This window comes from Fundulus heteroclitus, chromosome 13 (genome assembly GCF_011125445.2).
Source record: "Fundulus heteroclitus isolate FHET01 chromosome 13, MU-UCD_Fhet_4.1, whole genome shotgun sequence".
Classification (NCBI taxonomy): domain Eukaryota; kingdom Metazoa; phylum Chordata; class Actinopteri; order Cyprinodontiformes; family Fundulidae; genus Fundulus; species Fundulus heteroclitus.
The window spans coordinates 39,082,160-39,099,421 of NC_046373.1; the positions used below are offsets into that span (position 1 = coordinate 39,082,160).

The 17,262-nt window shown below is 44.1% G+C and overlaps 1 protein-coding gene across 1 annotated transcript in view; it reads right to left on the reverse strand.

Annotated features, from left to right (window-relative positions):
- Positions 1 to 17,262, reverse strand: part of myo1g (myosin IG) — a 64,571-nt gene that overhangs the window by 42,154 nt on the left and 5,155 nt on the right. The window contains exons 2-12 of the mRNA XM_036145724.1: positions 14,259 to 14,359; positions 10,951 to 11,159; positions 8,305 to 8,398; positions 8,014 to 8,179; positions 5,608 to 5,661; positions 5,438 to 5,533; positions 5,235 to 5,351; positions 3,847 to 4,053; positions 2,257 to 2,402; positions 2,054 to 2,168; positions 784 to 954 (exon numbers count right to left, since the gene is read on the reverse strand). Coding sequence (XP_036001617.1) covers positions 784 to 954; positions 2,054 to 2,168; positions 2,257 to 2,402; positions 3,847 to 4,053; positions 5,235 to 5,351; positions 5,438 to 5,533; positions 5,608 to 5,661; positions 8,014 to 8,179; positions 8,305 to 8,398; positions 10,951 to 11,159; positions 14,259 to 14,359 — 1,476 coding nt within the window. The remainder of the gene's footprint in view (positions 1 to 783; positions 955 to 2,053; positions 2,169 to 2,256; positions 2,403 to 3,846; positions 4,054 to 5,234; positions 5,352 to 5,437; positions 5,534 to 5,607; positions 5,662 to 8,013; positions 8,180 to 8,304; positions 8,399 to 10,950; positions 11,160 to 14,258; positions 14,360 to 17,262) is intronic.

Consider the following 17,262-nt stretch of genomic DNA (forward strand, 5'->3'; position numbering starts at 1 on the left):
GAAACCTGGACCCTACAGAGGCAGTCCAACTCCACCAGGATGGCTCAGCAAAGGTTTGCTGTGTCTCTCAGCACAGTCTCAAGGAAGGGTTCCTTTATTTTTGGGGTCATTGTACTTTTAAAATCCTAGAAAGCACCTTAATCCTCCCATTATACCCCACATCACTATGTTTCATGTTGTGGTGCTTCCAGTGTAATGCCCATATGATATAGCCCGTGCATAAACTAAGTAAATCGACATTAATTCAAATCAATTAAATGTTATTTATATAGCGCCAATTCATGAAACACATCATATGAAGGTTCTTTCCAAAGTCAGACTCCATCAGATCCTCCAGGTTGGTGAGAAAGTTTCCTCTCTAAGGAAACCCAGCAGGTTGCATCAAGTCTCTCCAAGCAGCATTCACTCCTCCTGAAAGAGCGTAGAGCCACAGTGGACAGTCGTCTGCATTGTTGATGGCTTTGCAGCAATCCCTCATACTGAGCATGCATGAAGCGACAGTGGAGAGGAAAACTCCCCTTTAACAGGGAGGAGAACCTCCAGCAGAACCAGAACCAGGCTCAGTGTGAACGCTCAACTGCCTCCACCCACATCAGCAATGATCAGATCGTTCCCCAAAGATCCTGCCAGTCTGAGGATGTTTCAGCATCACTTCCTGTTGAGTCAAGCCCATCGGGGCAGAAATCCCTTTCAGGAAACTTGTTTTACTTTTAAAAGTCGTACTTCTCAACCATGTCTGGTCTAGAAAGAGTTTTCGGATCTAGGAGCTACTGAAGGTCTCACCTTGCGGGAGGTGTAGTGAGGATGCTGAGCCAGCTTGGTGTCCATGCTGTCCAGACAGACGGTGTCGGTCACGTTACCAACGGTGAGACAAGCCTCGTCCAGGATGGAGAGGATTCCTTTGTGCTGCTGCTCCACCAGGTCAACGATGATCTGGTTGTTAAAGTAATCAATCTGGAAAGAGAACAACAGAAATGGACCGTGAGCTTTGACCGCTGTGTGTGAAAAGGTTTTACACAATTTCAATTTTGTTCAATGTTTGAGTCGCATGTCTGATGCAATGACTGACATGCTACTCCTACGAGCTGAAAGGCAATCAGATAAAAAATATAATGTGCTCTGGTTCTTTTTTTAGCAAAATAATTTGCACAAAATTAAATTGCATCATCTTTAACGTGCAAATCTCCTGTTTATCTCAAGGAAACAGGGATAACCTCACAGTGGGACATCACCGCATCCATTCAGCCTCAGTTTCCAAAAAAGCTTTGGGGTATTTTTTTAAGTAAAATGGTCAAATATGTAAATAAAGCTAAAATAATAATTTGGACTTAAAAAGTTTGAGGTAGATAAAGGTCGAAGTCGGGAACAAAGAGCTTGTGAATGAAAAAAATAACTTTATCGGAGCTAAAATCCTATTTTATGTGCAAACAGCTGACTTATTTCTGCAAACTTTCAGTTATTTATCAAAAGAAACAAGAACTTATTTAGTCTTTGTGACAAACTGCATGTAGCGACGCACCTAAAAGTCAGATTTTAAATAGATTGTTGATTTAAATGTTTGGTCAACACAACACTGGTTCATCCAGAGGTTAGAGATGATTGGCTTCACAAAGATTCCTCTGAAAATGCTCGGGTTATGGACATCAACTGAGTGAAAAGGGAAGTTAAAATCCAGAAATAATGTTTGAAAGATCTTTAGAACGTCTGGACCACTTTGTGTTTGGCTATTTGGAAGAAAAAAATTGACAAAAATGATGTTTGAAATGGGATTATTAGACAATATTGCTTGTGTGTAAGGAGATTATGCTAAACAATGCAGAACGTGGGAATATAATTAACAGAAACAGACTGTGGCCTAGAGCAAAACCCAGAGGAACACCATGTGGAAGACATGTGTAATGAAAACCTAATAAACCACGACCAGATATCCCACTAAGTCATGAAAACTGATGCACCCTCCTGCCTAAAGTAGCTAAACAGTTCAGAGAAGCGATTAAAAAGCAGGAGCGTGTTTTTTCCCTCATGTTAACGCCTCTGTGTGTGCTTTCCTCACGTGTTGCCAGGTGATTCCCTCTCTCTGGTATTCTTGCTGCTCCTGCTGGAGGATCAGCTCGATGAAAAGCTGCTGCAGCTTCTCGTTGCAGTAGTTGATGCAGAACTGTTCAAAACTGGCCGACAACACCGGAAAAACAAAAACTTAAAAACAGCGCGTGAAACGTTTCCCGTTCAACGGAAAAAGTACCAACAGACACAAACCTGTTGTTGTCAAAGATCTCAAAGCCGTAGATGTCCAGCACACCTATGACGGTGTTTTTCCCATGAAGCACTGGGTTGTAGTTCTTCACCTCAATGATGCCGTTGATGCGGCTCACGATCCAGCCAAAGAGCCGCTCGTACAGCGCCTGGAGCACCACCGTGTGGGGAGAGGGGAGGGATTATAAGAAAAAGTCAGCCTCTAACGAGCTCTTCATCTCCTCTAACAGCCCTTCATCTCTTCTAACAGCCCTTCATCTCCTCTAACAGCCCTTCATCTCTTCTAACAGCTCTTCATCTCCTCTAACGAGCTCTTCATCTCCTCTAACAGCCCTTCATCTCCTCTAACGAGCTCTTCATCTCCTCTAACAGCCCTTCATCTCCTGTAACGAGCTCTTCATCTCCTCTAACGAGCTCTTCATCTCCTCTAACGAGCTCTTCATCTCCTCTAACAGCCCTTCATCTCCTCTAACGAGCTCTTCATCTCCTCTAACAGCCCTTCATCTCCTGTAACGAGCTCTTCATCTCCTCTAACAGCCCTTCATCTCCTCTAACGAGCTCTTCATCTCCTCTAACATCCCTTCATCTCCTCTAACGAGCTCTTCATCTCCTCTAACGAGCCCTTCATCTCCTCTAACGAGCCCTTCATCTCCTCTAACGAGCTCTTCATCTCCTCTAACAGCCCTTCATCTCCTCTAACGAGCTCTTCATCTCCTCTAACGAGCTCTTCGTCTCCCCTAACAAGCTCTTCATCTCCTCTAACGAGCTCTTCATCTCCTCTAACGAGCGCTTCATCTCCTCTAACGAGCTCTTCATCTCCTCTAACGAGCTCTTCATCTCCTCTAACGAGCTCTACATCTCCTCTAACGAGCTCTTCATCTCCTCTAACAGCCCTTCATCTCCTCTAACAGCCCTTCATCTCCTCTAACGAGCTCTTCATCTCCTCTAACATCCCTTCATCTCCTCTAACAGCCCTTCATCTCCTCTAACGAGCTCTTCATCTCCTCTAACAGCCCTTCATCTCCTGTAACGAGCTCTTCATCTCCTCTAACGAGCTCTTCATCTCCTCTAACGAGCTCTTCATCTCCTCTAACAGCCCTTCATCTCCTCTAACGAGCTCTTCATCTCCTCTAACAGCCCTTCATCTCCTGTAACGAGCTCTTCATCTCCTCTAACAGCCCTTCATCTCCTCTAACGAGCTCTTCATCTCCTCTAACATCCCTTCATCTCCTCTAACGAGCTCTTCATCTCCTCTAACGAGCCCTTCATCTCCTCTAACGAGCCCTTCATCTCCTCTAACGAGCTCTTCATCTCCTCTAACAGCCCTTCATCTCCTCTAACGAGCTCTTCATCTCCTCTAACGAGCTCTTCGTCTCCCCTAACAAGCTCTTCATCTCCTCTAACGAGCTCTTCATCTCCTCTAACGAGCGCTTCATCTCCTCTAACGAGCTCTTCATCTCCTCTAACGAGCTCTTCATCTCCTCTAACGAGCGCTTCATCTCCTCTAACGAGCTCTTCATCTCCTCTAACGAGCCCTTCATCTCCTCTAACGAGATCTTCTCTTCAGAACGTTTTTTACGATGAAGACCTGACCTTGGCGAAGGCATCCCGTCCGAAGCAGGCGTCCTTCTCCGTGTGTCCCTTCTCGATGACCTCGCCGCCGCCGGTGGCCACGGTTCGGTAAAGCAGACCCTTGGTGACGCACTCCGGGTCTGTGGCCGTCAGCTCGGAGATGTGGTCCACGGTGTCCTGTCCCAGGACCTGAACGCTCTCGCCGTCGCTCCCAAACTCCACGTTACCCTTGAACCGTGAACAGGAGGATTCTCTGGGTTGACAAAACTCTGAAGAAATTTACAGGAAGCATCTAAAGGACTTTATACTGAAACTTTGAAGCCAGTGGATAAAAAGCCAAAATGTTTTTACTACACCTGTAATATGACTACATTTGCAAACATTTCACCCCTTAGTCAGACTTCACACTCTTTCACTTTGCATTTTATGGAATAATTTGATTTATTAAAATCCAACCTAATCCAGAACAAGAATAATTAGGCTTCAGTTGTGTTTTATTGTGCAGAATCCCTTTAAGTTAGGATGAAAGGGATTTTATTCATAAAAAATGAAGAGTTTACGTGAATTCACCACTGCGGGTAAGATACTGACTACTAATAAACTTAAAAAATCTGCTTTAAAAAAAAATCTTGATTTTTCTTTTAAAGCCCTAAACATTAAGAAACTTTACAGCTTCCAGTTGGCTGTATAGACCTTTCTAACAGTGGATGCATAACTGAAGCACACCAAGTGCTGCCTTTTAAACCTCATGTACCACAGAGGCGCAGCGGCGCTCCATGCTAACAGGCTGCGCCGTGCTCCACCTATCCATGATATGCTGCCAGCATGATTAGGAACCATCACAATGTTAAACCAGATGTTAAACCAGATGCCCACTGATACTGACCCATGTGCTGCTGGAGGTTTCTTCCTGTTAAAACTGAGTTTTACCTTCCCACTATCACCTCGTGCTTTCTCAGGATAAGGGATTGCTGCAAGCGCAATGATCCGATGTACTCAGCATTTTATCAGTTGATGTAAATTCATTTGACGGCACTGTTTTGTAACTAGAATGAGATGTAATTGCTTTAGAATCTGTCTATATGATTGGATTAACTTGATTATGTATTTCTGGATATTTCTTTATATGAATTGGAGCAGTTTTAAAGACCTTTAATATATTTGTTGCAAATTTTTTTGTGTTTAAATAAACACAAATGAATCAGAGAATAATCTAGCTCCTACTATCTTAATACGCCTTACCAACCAAGTTGTGTAAAAGTGACTTTTGATAAAAAAAGGATAGAAAATAACAGTGGAATCTGTTTCCCTTATTTATATGACTTATATGTTACATTATATTTGTTTAACTTAAGTTCTATAAAAGAACAGAAAGACATTTTAATGGTTCCATATAAAGAAAATGTTACCAAGAGTAAAATGGCAGCGAGGATCTGGTAAATAGACCTAATCTCCTCTTTTGAGAAGCCGATCACTTCCAGGGCGCTCATCACCGCTTTGTGGTTCGAGCGATCGTTGTTGGAAGTCTGAAAAAGAGACGAAAGGTCAATCGTTTGCTTTAAAAGCTCGTTTAGTGCTCGCTCTCTGCTAATTAGACAGGAGACAAACTCACTGCAGCTGCGGCGCCCTCTCTGGTGTAGGTGTACAGGGCGGGGTCATTCTCCAGGTGAAGCGACTTCAGGATTTCTTCTGAGCCTCCGCGCAGCAGCTGGAGAAACACGGGAAACGTCTTCAGTCAGATTCACTCTGCAGCCGGAGACGAGGTTCATTCGTTAAGTTTACCTGGTAGAAAGAGTGGAAGTTCCTCTCCCCCTCCTGCTGCTGCACCACCCTGGACTTAAAACAGGAAACAGCATGAAAACCAGGCAGAGCCTCAGGAGTCAAGCAACAACTCTACTAATAGGGCCGTGCATTAAAATCAATAGAAAGATTAATATCGATGTTTTTAAAACGATTTAATATCGATATTCTGGCTCTCAATGTCAATATACCTCCCAACCCCTAGGGGGCGTTATTACAGCCATTAGTTTTCACAGCGAGGAAGAGCGACGGATTTGCGGAACGTCCGACAGGATTTTGGTAGCGCCTTCGTCCCTAAAATCAGATGTTTAGGACATTTTTGGTTTCTGTGATACGTTAAATCCATTTAGAACCAAATGCACTTTATTTTCCTGTTAATATATCAGTGTTCAATAAATTTAACATAAATATAATATTTGGCTGGTTTTGTTGATTAAATGACTTTGAGCATTAATTTGAAAGTAATAAATATCAATTTTGGAGTCAAATCAAGCTGAGCTATTGAGAATCGGCTCAGATGATCTACCACGAGGTGATTTTGGTGATAATCCCTTTAAGATAAGATAAGATAAGATAAGATAGGCTTTATTGATCTCACAATGGAGAAATTCACTCGTCACATCGGCTCATACAAGAAGGTGCAGAGTAGGAAAGGTGCATTCAGTTATATACAGTAAATCTTCATATATACAATGGATCAAAAAGAATACAAAAAAATACAAAAAGAAAAAGGGGTTGGACTCATTCAGGGATCCAGATGTTCGACCTGTTTCAGGAAGGAGGCAAACAAAAAACGTCCCGCTGTGACATTTTTTAAATTATAATTATTTCTGGACCTCCTGGTTCTGATGCGAGCGCAGCTTTGGTTCTCCACATCGTTTGAGGGGGAGCTTAAAACAGCTGCACCTCCCTGACTCCACACAGATCAAACTTCCTCATGGAAGTCAGGAGGTTATTTCTGAACTCGCACCATAAATCAAAGCACGATTTTTCACACCAGTTGTCAGCCTGAAGGTTTTTTTTTTTTTTTTTGCAGAAGCTGTTTTTTTTTTTTTTTTACCCAGAGATGAGCTGCTAATTAACACCCAGCATCAGCTGGTTGACGTCACCGACACTTCTATTAATGGATGTCCCCTAACGCGGTGCCATCCTCACTCCATCAAACCCTAACAAGTACATCTAAAACATTAGAATATCACGAAAAAGTTCCAAACTTCATACATTACATAGATTTATTACACAGGGTAAACTATTATAAGCCTCCATATCTTGTAATTATGATGATCATGGCTTACAGCACCCTGATACAGAGTCTCCCTCCAGTCTGAATACTACAAATAAGCATCAAAAGTGCCACAAAAATCTATAAAATATCACAGAAAATTAGAATATAGTGAAAAGCTTCATTCAAAGAAAGTTGAGTGGAAGGAAAAAGTGTGGTAGGAAAAGCTGCACTAGTAACAGGGATAAGTGCAGCCTTGCCAGAACCTGGGGGAGCGAACCAGAGTCAGAACCTCCTACATGATTTCTGGTGTCATCTGCTGGTTCTGGTCCACTGGGTTTCAGCGTAGGGCTGGACGATAATTAAATAGCAACATATGTCGATGATAGAAAAAAAAAGGTCAATAAAAAGTTCAATAAAATAACAGTTTTCCTTCAATTTGCATTCTATCATGTAGGTTAACATTACATCATTAGATCCTCCCAGCCAATCACAACACAGACACTGGAACCAACTCCGCCCCCTTCAAAGAGTTCAGATTTCACACGTTATTTTTTATTTTTTTAAAACGTGCAGTTTTGGTAAAAAATTGGTTGAATAAAGGGTTGAGTTTGAATTCAGTGTTTGTGTCTGTATCTAAAAATAAGTTTTTAAGCAACAGCATAAAATGGCCAGAGCTGCACTTAAAATATGTGTTTTGAATTTGTTGATAATTATTGTATTATATTTATTGATTTTAATTATTTATTGATATCGATCAGTGTGATTTCAATTTTATCGGTATGCTTTTTTCTACATCGTCCAGCCCTAGTTGATTAATTCATTGATTAATTCATTCATGGTAAAGGAGCCCAGACCAGCAGATCGTTTCTGTTTAAAATATTATCTTTTTATTGATTTGAGGCAAAATTTTCATTTTCTGAGACGCTGAACTTTGGGTTTTATTCTCTGCAGCCAGAATGACCAGAATGACAAGAAATAAAGGTTTAAAACATTTCTCTCTCTCTCTCTCTCTGATTAATCTGTGTTATTTTCCTGGACGAGCAACCAAAGCGTTAAATCTTTTCACCACATTCGGACGTTCGGAGCCAAAACTAGACGCTGATTTTTTTTTTCTACGTCTTCCTCGCTCCTGGCAGCAGGTAAAGGTCCTCCACCGCCCTCACCTTCTCCAGCAGGTAGTTGTTGATGTGTCCTCCGGTGGGATCCCCGTTGAAGTTAAAGTTGATGTCCATGTACTTCCCGAAGCGGCTGGAGTTGTCGTTGCGGTTGGTCTTGGCGTTGCCGAAGGCCTCCAGCACGCAGTTGGACTTGAGCAGCACGTTCTTCACGCTGACGCACCGCGTTGCAGGAGACATTCAGGACAAGCAGAAGGAGAAAGAGAAACAGAAGGAGAGCATTTTTGTTGGAATCCCGTTTAAAAAGGCAGGTTTGCTGTCTGGGAGACGAACGCTCACCTCTCCACCTCCTCCCTCTGGCTGGGGTTGGTGATGGCTGCGATGTACTGCATGATGTATTTACTGGCTTCTGTCTTTCCTGCTCCGCTCTCACCTGAAACACACAACAACCGTTCACCTCCACATCCAGGGGGAAGAAACCTGATTATCAGCTTTTCTTCCTCCATCGGCTCAGGTCCCGGTCTGCAGACCTTTTAACCAGCAGGACCAGAATCAGCTGAGACCAAACAAAATTTGCCATCTTTTAACCTGTGTGTTCAGATTTTTGTCTCATTTTATCTCACCTTTGGGGATGTGACAGAATTAAATAGTTATTAAGATTTTATAACTGCTTACGGTTAAACAGCATTAGTTTAATACTGAGAAAAATACAAAGTGCAGCAGAAGCAGATCTTATCCCCTGATAAACCTCTAACCGTGTTTTCCATGTATTCAAACACCATCATAATACAAATTATTTGTAAATTCTGCTGTTTTTATTTATTTATTTTATTTCGTCTAATGTTTTATAAGACAAAAAAATCAGAAGGAGGCTTTAGAGCACAGGTGTCAAACTCAAGGCCCGCGGGCCAAATCCGGCCCGTCAAGGTAAATTATCCGGCCCTCGAGAGTAAAAAAAAAAAAAGGCGTGTATATACTTTTAAAGTGCTACTTTTATGTTACTGTGCATTTTTTATACTACTGTGTGAACTGGAATGAAATTCTGAAATGAAAAGTATCGTCTCTACACATGCAAGTGGCCCTTTTAATGACTTCATGATTCCAAAATGGCCCCATATAGAAATTAGTTTGACACCTCTGCTTTAGAGCCTCGTCAACGTCAGCACTTAAATCAGACAGACGCTGTGTTATGACCTTAAACAGGCCGCTCACACTAGAAAACCTTTCAATGTGTTTAAATCTAAACAATTCTGCAAAGAGGATCATAATTCGTCCACAGTGTAAAATAGTCATTAGTGTTATTGTTCCTTTGTGACAAAGCTTCTAGTCAGAGTGGCTCATGTTACCCTGAGCTACCTCTATAGTTATGCTGCTATAGGCTTAGGCTGCTGGAGGACATCAGGGTCTATTTCTCTCTCTCTGCTGAGTTCTCCTACTGCTCTCCAGTCTGCATTGTTTGTTGTTATTTCAGCCTTTAACTTTTTGTTCTCTGTCATTTTTATCTTTATAGAAGGTACACCTGGTCGGTTGTTCTGTTAGCTGTGACATCATCAGGGGAGGCAGATCATCCACTATTACCATCTACCATAGAAAGTACTCCTGGGTCAATGTGAGCTTCTGAGCTTTCTGTGTCTCTGCTCTGTCTTCTCTAACATAGAAAGTACTCCTAGGTCAATGTGAGCTTCTGTGCTTTCTGTGTCTCTGCTCTGTCTTCTCTAACATAGAAAGTACTCCTGGGTCAATGTGAGCTTCTGTGCTTTCTGTGTCTCTGCTCTGTCTTCTCTAACATAGAAAGTACTCCTGGGTCAATGTGAGCTTCTGAGCTTTCTGTGTCTCTGCTCTGTCTTCTCTAAGCCCCAGTGGGTGGAGGCAGATGAGCGTTCACACTGAGCCTGGTTCTGGTTCTGCTGGAGGTTCTCCTCCCTGTTAAAGGGGAGTTTTCCTCTCCACTGTCGCTTCATGCATGCTCAGTATGAGGGATTGCTGCAAAGCCATCAACAATGCAGACGACTGTCCACTGTGGCTCTACGCTCTTTCAGGAGGAGTGAATGCTGCTTGGAGAGACTTGATGCAACCTGCTGGGTTTCCTTAGAGAGGAAACTTTCTCACCAACCTGGAGGATCTGATGGAGTCTGACTTTGGAAAGAACCTTGAGATGATGTGATGTGAATTGACGCTTTAGAAATAAAAATTGAATTGAAAACTCTGTTGCTTCTTATAGACTAACAAGGTATTTTTTCCAGAATATGAACAAAGTCAAACCATGTATCTGATGATGTGTAACTGGTTCTAAACTAGAGATGAAAAGGACCGTTTATGCCGAGGTCTTTAAATAAATCGAGTTAAATTCAGCCGTTCTGTTTTAAACAGACTGTAGACGTATCACTTCGTGCTCTGAGCTGTTTTAAGGAAGAGAAGCTCAACCTTCTAAGATGTATTATTATGTCTGTGCTTCAGGTCGCAGCTGCATAAAATATTTATGGACGTGTTAAAAGTGTTCAGCGGATGTGTTTTAAGAATATAGACTTTGGCTGCAGAAACTGAAACCCTTGAACTGTGTTGTTTTTTTTTTTATTTAGTTCACTGCAAATTGCATTTTGTCATTATGGTTCTGGTGCCTTCAGAACCCATCGCTGCTCAGAGCAAAGCTTAGTCCAGCTTTAATGTTGCTCGTCTCACCAAACAACACAAAATAGGTTTTAACCGCCGTCAGGCTAATGTTCGCTGAGGTAGCAGGCAGAACGTTGGTTTTATTTGCTGACATAACATGACACTGATGGAATTTGACTTTGGAAAGAGCCTTGAGATGATGTGATGTGAATTGGAGCTATATAAATAAGATTGAAATGAATTGAAATTAACTTTTGGTCACAAATAAATTGTATTTCTCTCTATAGAAGTAGTGCTGGCCTGTAAATGAGACCTGGTCCCTGTTGTGGGACGCGTTAATGATGCTGATGCGCGTGAACCTGGTCAGAGGAGCACCTGAGATGACGATGCAGGTGTCTTTGGCTCGTCTCTTCATGGCCTTGTAGGCGGCGTCGGACACCGCGTACAGGTGGGGCGGGTTTTCGTACAGCTCCCGGCCTCGGTACGCATCGATGGCGTCCTTGCCGTAAATGTCCATCTGTCTGTACGGGTTGACGGACACGACCACCTCCCCGATGTAGGTGTAGATCCGGCCCTTCTCGAACCTGAGCCGTCAGAGAAGAAAGGAAACAGAGGAGCAAACCGTCGTTTATTAACAGGTTATTATCCAGATCTTCCCTCCGTGGGAAATCTTCTCTCCTCCGCAAACACTCACTCTTCCCGTGACCTTCATCCAGCCACCCACCAAAAAACCCTCGACCTAAAGGTTTCTGAAAAGATCCCACACCTTGATGTCATGCAAAGATGACAGGAAGTGACACAAGTGTGTGTACAGCAGAGGGCAGGAAATGAAACCCGCGGTTCAGGGCGTCACAGCTCGCTGAGGGTTTGCTGAGCTGGGAGGAGCACTTAACGAGCCAGCGGGGTTAACGAGGCCTCGAAATCCCACGCCGCCTCCCTTTTTCTCCCTTTTCCTGCTGCACGTCTACCTCTGCAGGCTCAAACACGGCGTTAGAGGATCAGCTCAATGTAAACACCCAAACTGCGTGAAAGCTGCTTTTTATCCAGCTTTCTGAAAGTAGGAGGAAGTAGTGATGCATCTCTGAGGCTAGATGACCCAGCATGATCTGATGTCTCCATCGTTGCTCAGAAGGCCGTAAAGTTTCTCTGAAATAGATGCACTTTGCTCTCCTGCAGGATATTAATCACTATATGTGAACAGAAGGTTTTCAGAAGTGTTTGACTCTTTCACCCGCTGTCACCTTAAAACCACAGAGTCGTGTTAAATTAGGATCAAACGTCACACCCAGCGGTCTGCAGAGCTGCATTATACCTCTACACCTTTCATTTGGCTAAAATATTATAAAGAAGCAGCTGATGGTTGTAAATATACAATCTAGCAGTCCTAACCTGTAACATGTTGATGTGCCCCTGGGCAAGGCAGCTAACTCCAGGTGGTCTTGGTGTATGAATTTGTTCTGTGAGTTTAAAGTGCTTTGAGTCATCAGTAAGATGAGAAAACCTGTCGTATAATTTCAGTTCTCTTTCTGTTTTTTCATGGAATAATTGCACTGATATCAGTAATATTATTTAGATCAGTGTTGTTTGTCATTAGGTTGGAAATCAGGAGCTTATTTTACATAATTTTGCACAGATATCAACATTGCAGAGCAGAGGAAGTGTTCGTCTGCTTCTTGTTAAAGTTCCAAAAGCACGCATTCATCAAAAAAATATTATGTTTTTTTTCCCCAAAGGTTATGTAATATTTATGCCACTAAATGAGTTTTATTTAACTGGCCTGAGGGAGAAAACGCCTCTTTGGACGGTAAAGGCTGCAGACCGCTGGAATTCACTCAGCTGCACGTCGTCCATCCGTGAAGGAAAATGTAACGTGATTTTATAAATGTTTTAAAAATCAGGAGAACGGACAATCTGTCAGTCAGAACCACCTTTAAAAATGCACAGACCGACATTTCTGCTACTCAATCCCTCAAGTTCAATCAGACTGGAAGGAGAGAGTCTGTGGACTTTGACTAGGCCATTCCAACACACAGCTAAACCATTTCATGGTCCTCCTGGTTAACCTCCACCTGAGCTGTGGGTCTCTGCAGCTCCTCCAGAGCCACCATGGTCCTCCTGCTTCTCTGATCAATGCTCTCCTGGTCCAGCCTGTCAGTCCAGGTGGACGTCCATGTCCTGGTAGGTCTGCAGGAGGTCCATCCTCTCTCCAGGTCCACATGATGATCAGAACTCTGGGAGGTTCTGTAGAAAACCTGATCCTGCTGTAAACTTCATGACCCTGGTTGATCACTAATGATGAAACTAATGATTATGAAACCTGGTATGAGGAAATAATGAGGAAAGAACCAAAAATCCTCAGATCTGAACTCAGACAGCAAGTGAAACTAAAAGTTAAAGGAACCGAGGAACCGAGGTGAAGGCGAGGTCCATGAACCCAGGTGTGAGGTTCTAGATTCAGATGACTTCCCTTCACCTCCACTCCTGAATAAAATCTAAAACTAAAGTAGAATAAAAAAAAACGTTTGATGTGTGTGAAACTGACCCTTTCTATGTTTGTGTTCGGTTTCTACGCCCTGAGATCTGCTCTGGGTTGGTTTCTGCTGCCCTGTAGCACCAGATCACAACAACCAGGCTGGGCATTCATCAGAAAAACGCTTCAACTCTGATATGGTTTGATGTTTAAATTTATAAATCTGTCACTAAGCTGAGCGATCTGTGGTCAACGGTCTTTCTGGGGGACTCAGAGTTTCAAACCTCCTAAAACTGGCAGCAGACGGACTCTCTGCTGAAACCCGTTCCCATCTTGACCAGAACGACCCGGCAGAACCTTCTGGGTCCCAGTGGACCGGGCCGAGTAGAGTGAACGAATCCTGAGCATTTGGTGCCGTGAATTAATATTTGGCAGCAGATTCCTGCCTGATTTTGGCTTCAATGAACTTCAGAACCGCTTTAAAGGGGCGGTTCTGAAGCCCGGTCCGGCTCATTAAATGCATTATTATAAGAGAGCTGAGGAGGTTCTGGCTGCTGGTAATGTGGTGAAACATACAGAGAGAACCTTCGTCTTAGATCCCTGAAAACCAGCAGGAACCTCGGTGTGAAGCAGGTACCGGTACCGAGCAGGTCCGACCAGAACCGTCCATCTCAGAAAACCCAGAGGCACGGCGCCGCCACCAACAGAGTCGGCCCAAACTGCGGGATGCAACTGATACGGAGCCGAGGCCCGGCAGGAAATCAGTCCATTCAGACCGCTCGCTCTGAGCCGGACCAGAACCCCAGAACACCAGAACCCTTTCTGTGACGCCTGCATCTGGACCGACTCAGAGGAAGTCCGAGCTGTCAGGGCCCGGTTCTGAAAGGAAGCCCGTTCAGCCGTGAGCGGCAGAAGGAACAGCAGCGCTTGATGTTTGTTTGTAACGGTTGGCAGGACAACGGCGCCGCCGGGTCCAAACGCCTCACGCTTCACGCCGACCGCCAGGCTGAGCGGGAAACAGCAGGCAGACGTCACTCAGAACCCAGCCTCCCTCATCCTCCAGCATCTGGTCCAAAGATCCAGCGGTTCCTGTCCAGGTTGTCCGGACCAGGAACTAAAATAACTTTAAGCTGCTTTACCTGAAGATCAAACCCAACGTTCCTCCTTTTTCAGCTGAAACGTCACCTTTGACCTCTCCCCCCTCCGTCCTCACCTCAGCTTCAGGTTGTCCATAAACTGCTCCATCGTCACCTCGTCCAGCAGCACGAAGTCCGACTTGCCGAACTCCAGCCCCTCCAGCTCCGCCATGCCGGCCTGGACTCGACAAAAACACCAGAAACAGGAGGAACTCAGCGAGGGCCGCACAGCGACGCTTCGAGGAAGCAGAAAGAGAAGTGAGCTCCACTTCTGGGTGCCGAAGTGGAGGCAGTGGTGTAGGCGTGGCGTTGCATGTGGTAAACTTCAGGCTTACTCAACGCAGCCGAGGCTGCGGTCTGCAAGCTGCAGCACGTCATGCTGTCACTCAGCCCGAGTATAAAAGAGACGGAGACTATCTTTACGAGCTCACAGCTTCTGCATCCTCCTGCCGTCCTCTTCCTGCCACAGAGACGCTCCTCGTTTCCTCGTTTGTTTTTTATCGTTTTCTGCAAGATCTGAACTTCCTACAAACTAAATTTGACATATTTTGACACAGGAGCATGACCTTTAACCCCTGGTGTGGCTCTTTGTCAGTTTTCAGCGGTAAAACGGCTTCAGACACAGAATCGCTCTCGTTAAAAAAAGAGAACCGCTTCATGGCAACATTTCCTCTGCGGTTAACGCAGGTTAAAGAAATAAACAATTAAGAAAACCCCAATATAACCCAACAAACACCTTTTCTACGCGTTAGGTGGAAATGAAAAGTGAAGATACGGAGGACAACTGCAGATTTAAGGTGAAGTTAGCTTTAAAGTGAAGTGAGACGTGTTGGTGGAGACGGTTTCATTTGGCGCTGAGAGGAAGATGACGTGAAGGAAGCTGGTGTGAGGGAGGAAGACGCAGAAGATAAGGTTAGATGGAGGCAGATGACTGGCTGTGGCCACGCCTGGACAACAGAAGAAGAAGAAGAAGAAGAAGAAGAAGCAGGAAGTGGCTTTCCTGATGGATCAGGACTGGTTAGTCAAAGTCAGAGTGTCTGTATTCGTCTCCTTTGAGAGAAATTTGCCTCGGACACAACGATCAGCTGCACTGCACCACATATTCAATCACTGATAAAAGAAATATTTCATAAAAATAATAATTAAATAGTAAAATAATAAATATAAAATAGTAACAACAGTTCATTAATCACAGTTTGACTAAACGATCATTAAAATCATGCAAATCAACCTTTAAAATAAACTAAGTTTAAACTCCCCTGCCCTCCCAGTTTGCTGCTGTAGATCATAAGAGGTCATAATTATTTATTTATAGCATCCTGATGTTTGCACATAATGACGTCTGAACATTTAGATTTCCCCTTTATTCATTTATTTTTTTATCTACATGCTGAAATCTTGGAAGAAAAGGAGAAATGAACAAAGGAACCTAATAAACGGGTGAAAATAAAAGGATAATCTCTGGTTTTGAACGGAGCAGAACCTCCCACTGGGTTTTATGCCATCCAGAACGGTGTGACTCAGAGCAGAACCGGGCTGGGGGTGGGGGGGGGGGGGGGGGGGTTCTGATGCAACAGGGGCTGTTTGTCATGTACAGGAGGACAGAAAAGGGAACTGCCAACTCACTAATGGGTCAGAACAGATCTTATTGTGTAAATCGTTGCTTTACAAGAACTGCTGTAGTCTTAGGCTCACAGGCAGGTGGAAAATGTTTTTATATAAAAAGACACAAAACCATTAATTAAGTTACTTCTGCTTGCTGAAAATCAGACTAATTCCTTACTTTATCCAGATTCTGAGCATTATTTATATTTCCTAAGCATTTGGTGGGATTGTCTTTAAACTGTTTGATTTTTGCCAAATCAGATTCAGCTTTAATAATCAATTAATAATTCTTAAAGAACAGTTAGGATGAGGTAAAGATGCTTTTTTGATTTCAAAGCAGACGTTCAGTGTCCATCAGAGACGCCTGGAGACACTGGAGTCAGAGACATGGAGGATGGAGTCAGAGACACGGAGGATGGAGTCAGAATCATGGAGGATGGAGTCAGAGACGTGGAGGATGGAGTCAGAGACACGGAGGATGGAGTCAGAAACATGGAGGATGGAGTCAGAAACATGGAGGATGGAGTCAGAGACGTGGAGGATGGAGTCAGAGACACGGAGGATGGAGTCAGAAACATGGAGGATGGAGTCAGAAACACGGATGATGGAGTCAGAGACATGGAGGATGGAGTCAGAAACATGGAGGATGGAGTCAGAGACATGGAGGATGGAGTCAGAGACATGGAGGATGGAGTCAGAAACATGGAGGATGGAGTCAGAGACACGGAGGGTGGAGTCAGAATCATGGAGGATGGAGTCAGAGACACGGAGGATGGAGTCAGAGACATGGAGGATGGAGTCAGAAACATGGAGGATGGAGTCAGAAACACGGAGGATGGAGTCAGAAACATGGAGGATGGAGTCAGAGACATGGAGGATGGAGTCAGAAACATGGAGGATGGAGTCAGAAACACGGAGGATGGAGTCAGAAACATGGAGGATGGAGTCAGAAACATGGAGGATGGAGTCAGAGACACGGAGGATGGAGTCAGAGACATGGAGGATGGAGTCAGAGACATGGAGGATGGAGTCAGAAACATGGAGGATGGAGTCAGAAACATGGAGGATGGAGTCAGAGACATGGAGGATGGAGTCAGAAACATGGAGGATGGAGTCAGAGACATGGAGGATGGAGTCAGAGACATGGAGGATGGAGTCAGAGACACGGAGGATGGAGTCAGAGACACGGAGGATGGAGTCAGAGACATGGAGGATGGAGTCAGAGACACGGAGGATGGAGTCAGAAACATGGAGGATGGAGTCAGAGACACGGAGGATGGAGTCAGAGACATGGAGGATGGAGTCAGAAACATGGAGGATGGAGTCAGAAACATGGAGGATGGAGTCAGAGACATGGAGGATGGAGTCAGAATCATGGAGGATGGAGTCAGAGACACGGAGGATGGAGTCAGAGACATGGAGGATGGAGTCAGAAACATGGAGGATGGAGTCAGAAATATGGAGGATGGAGTCAGA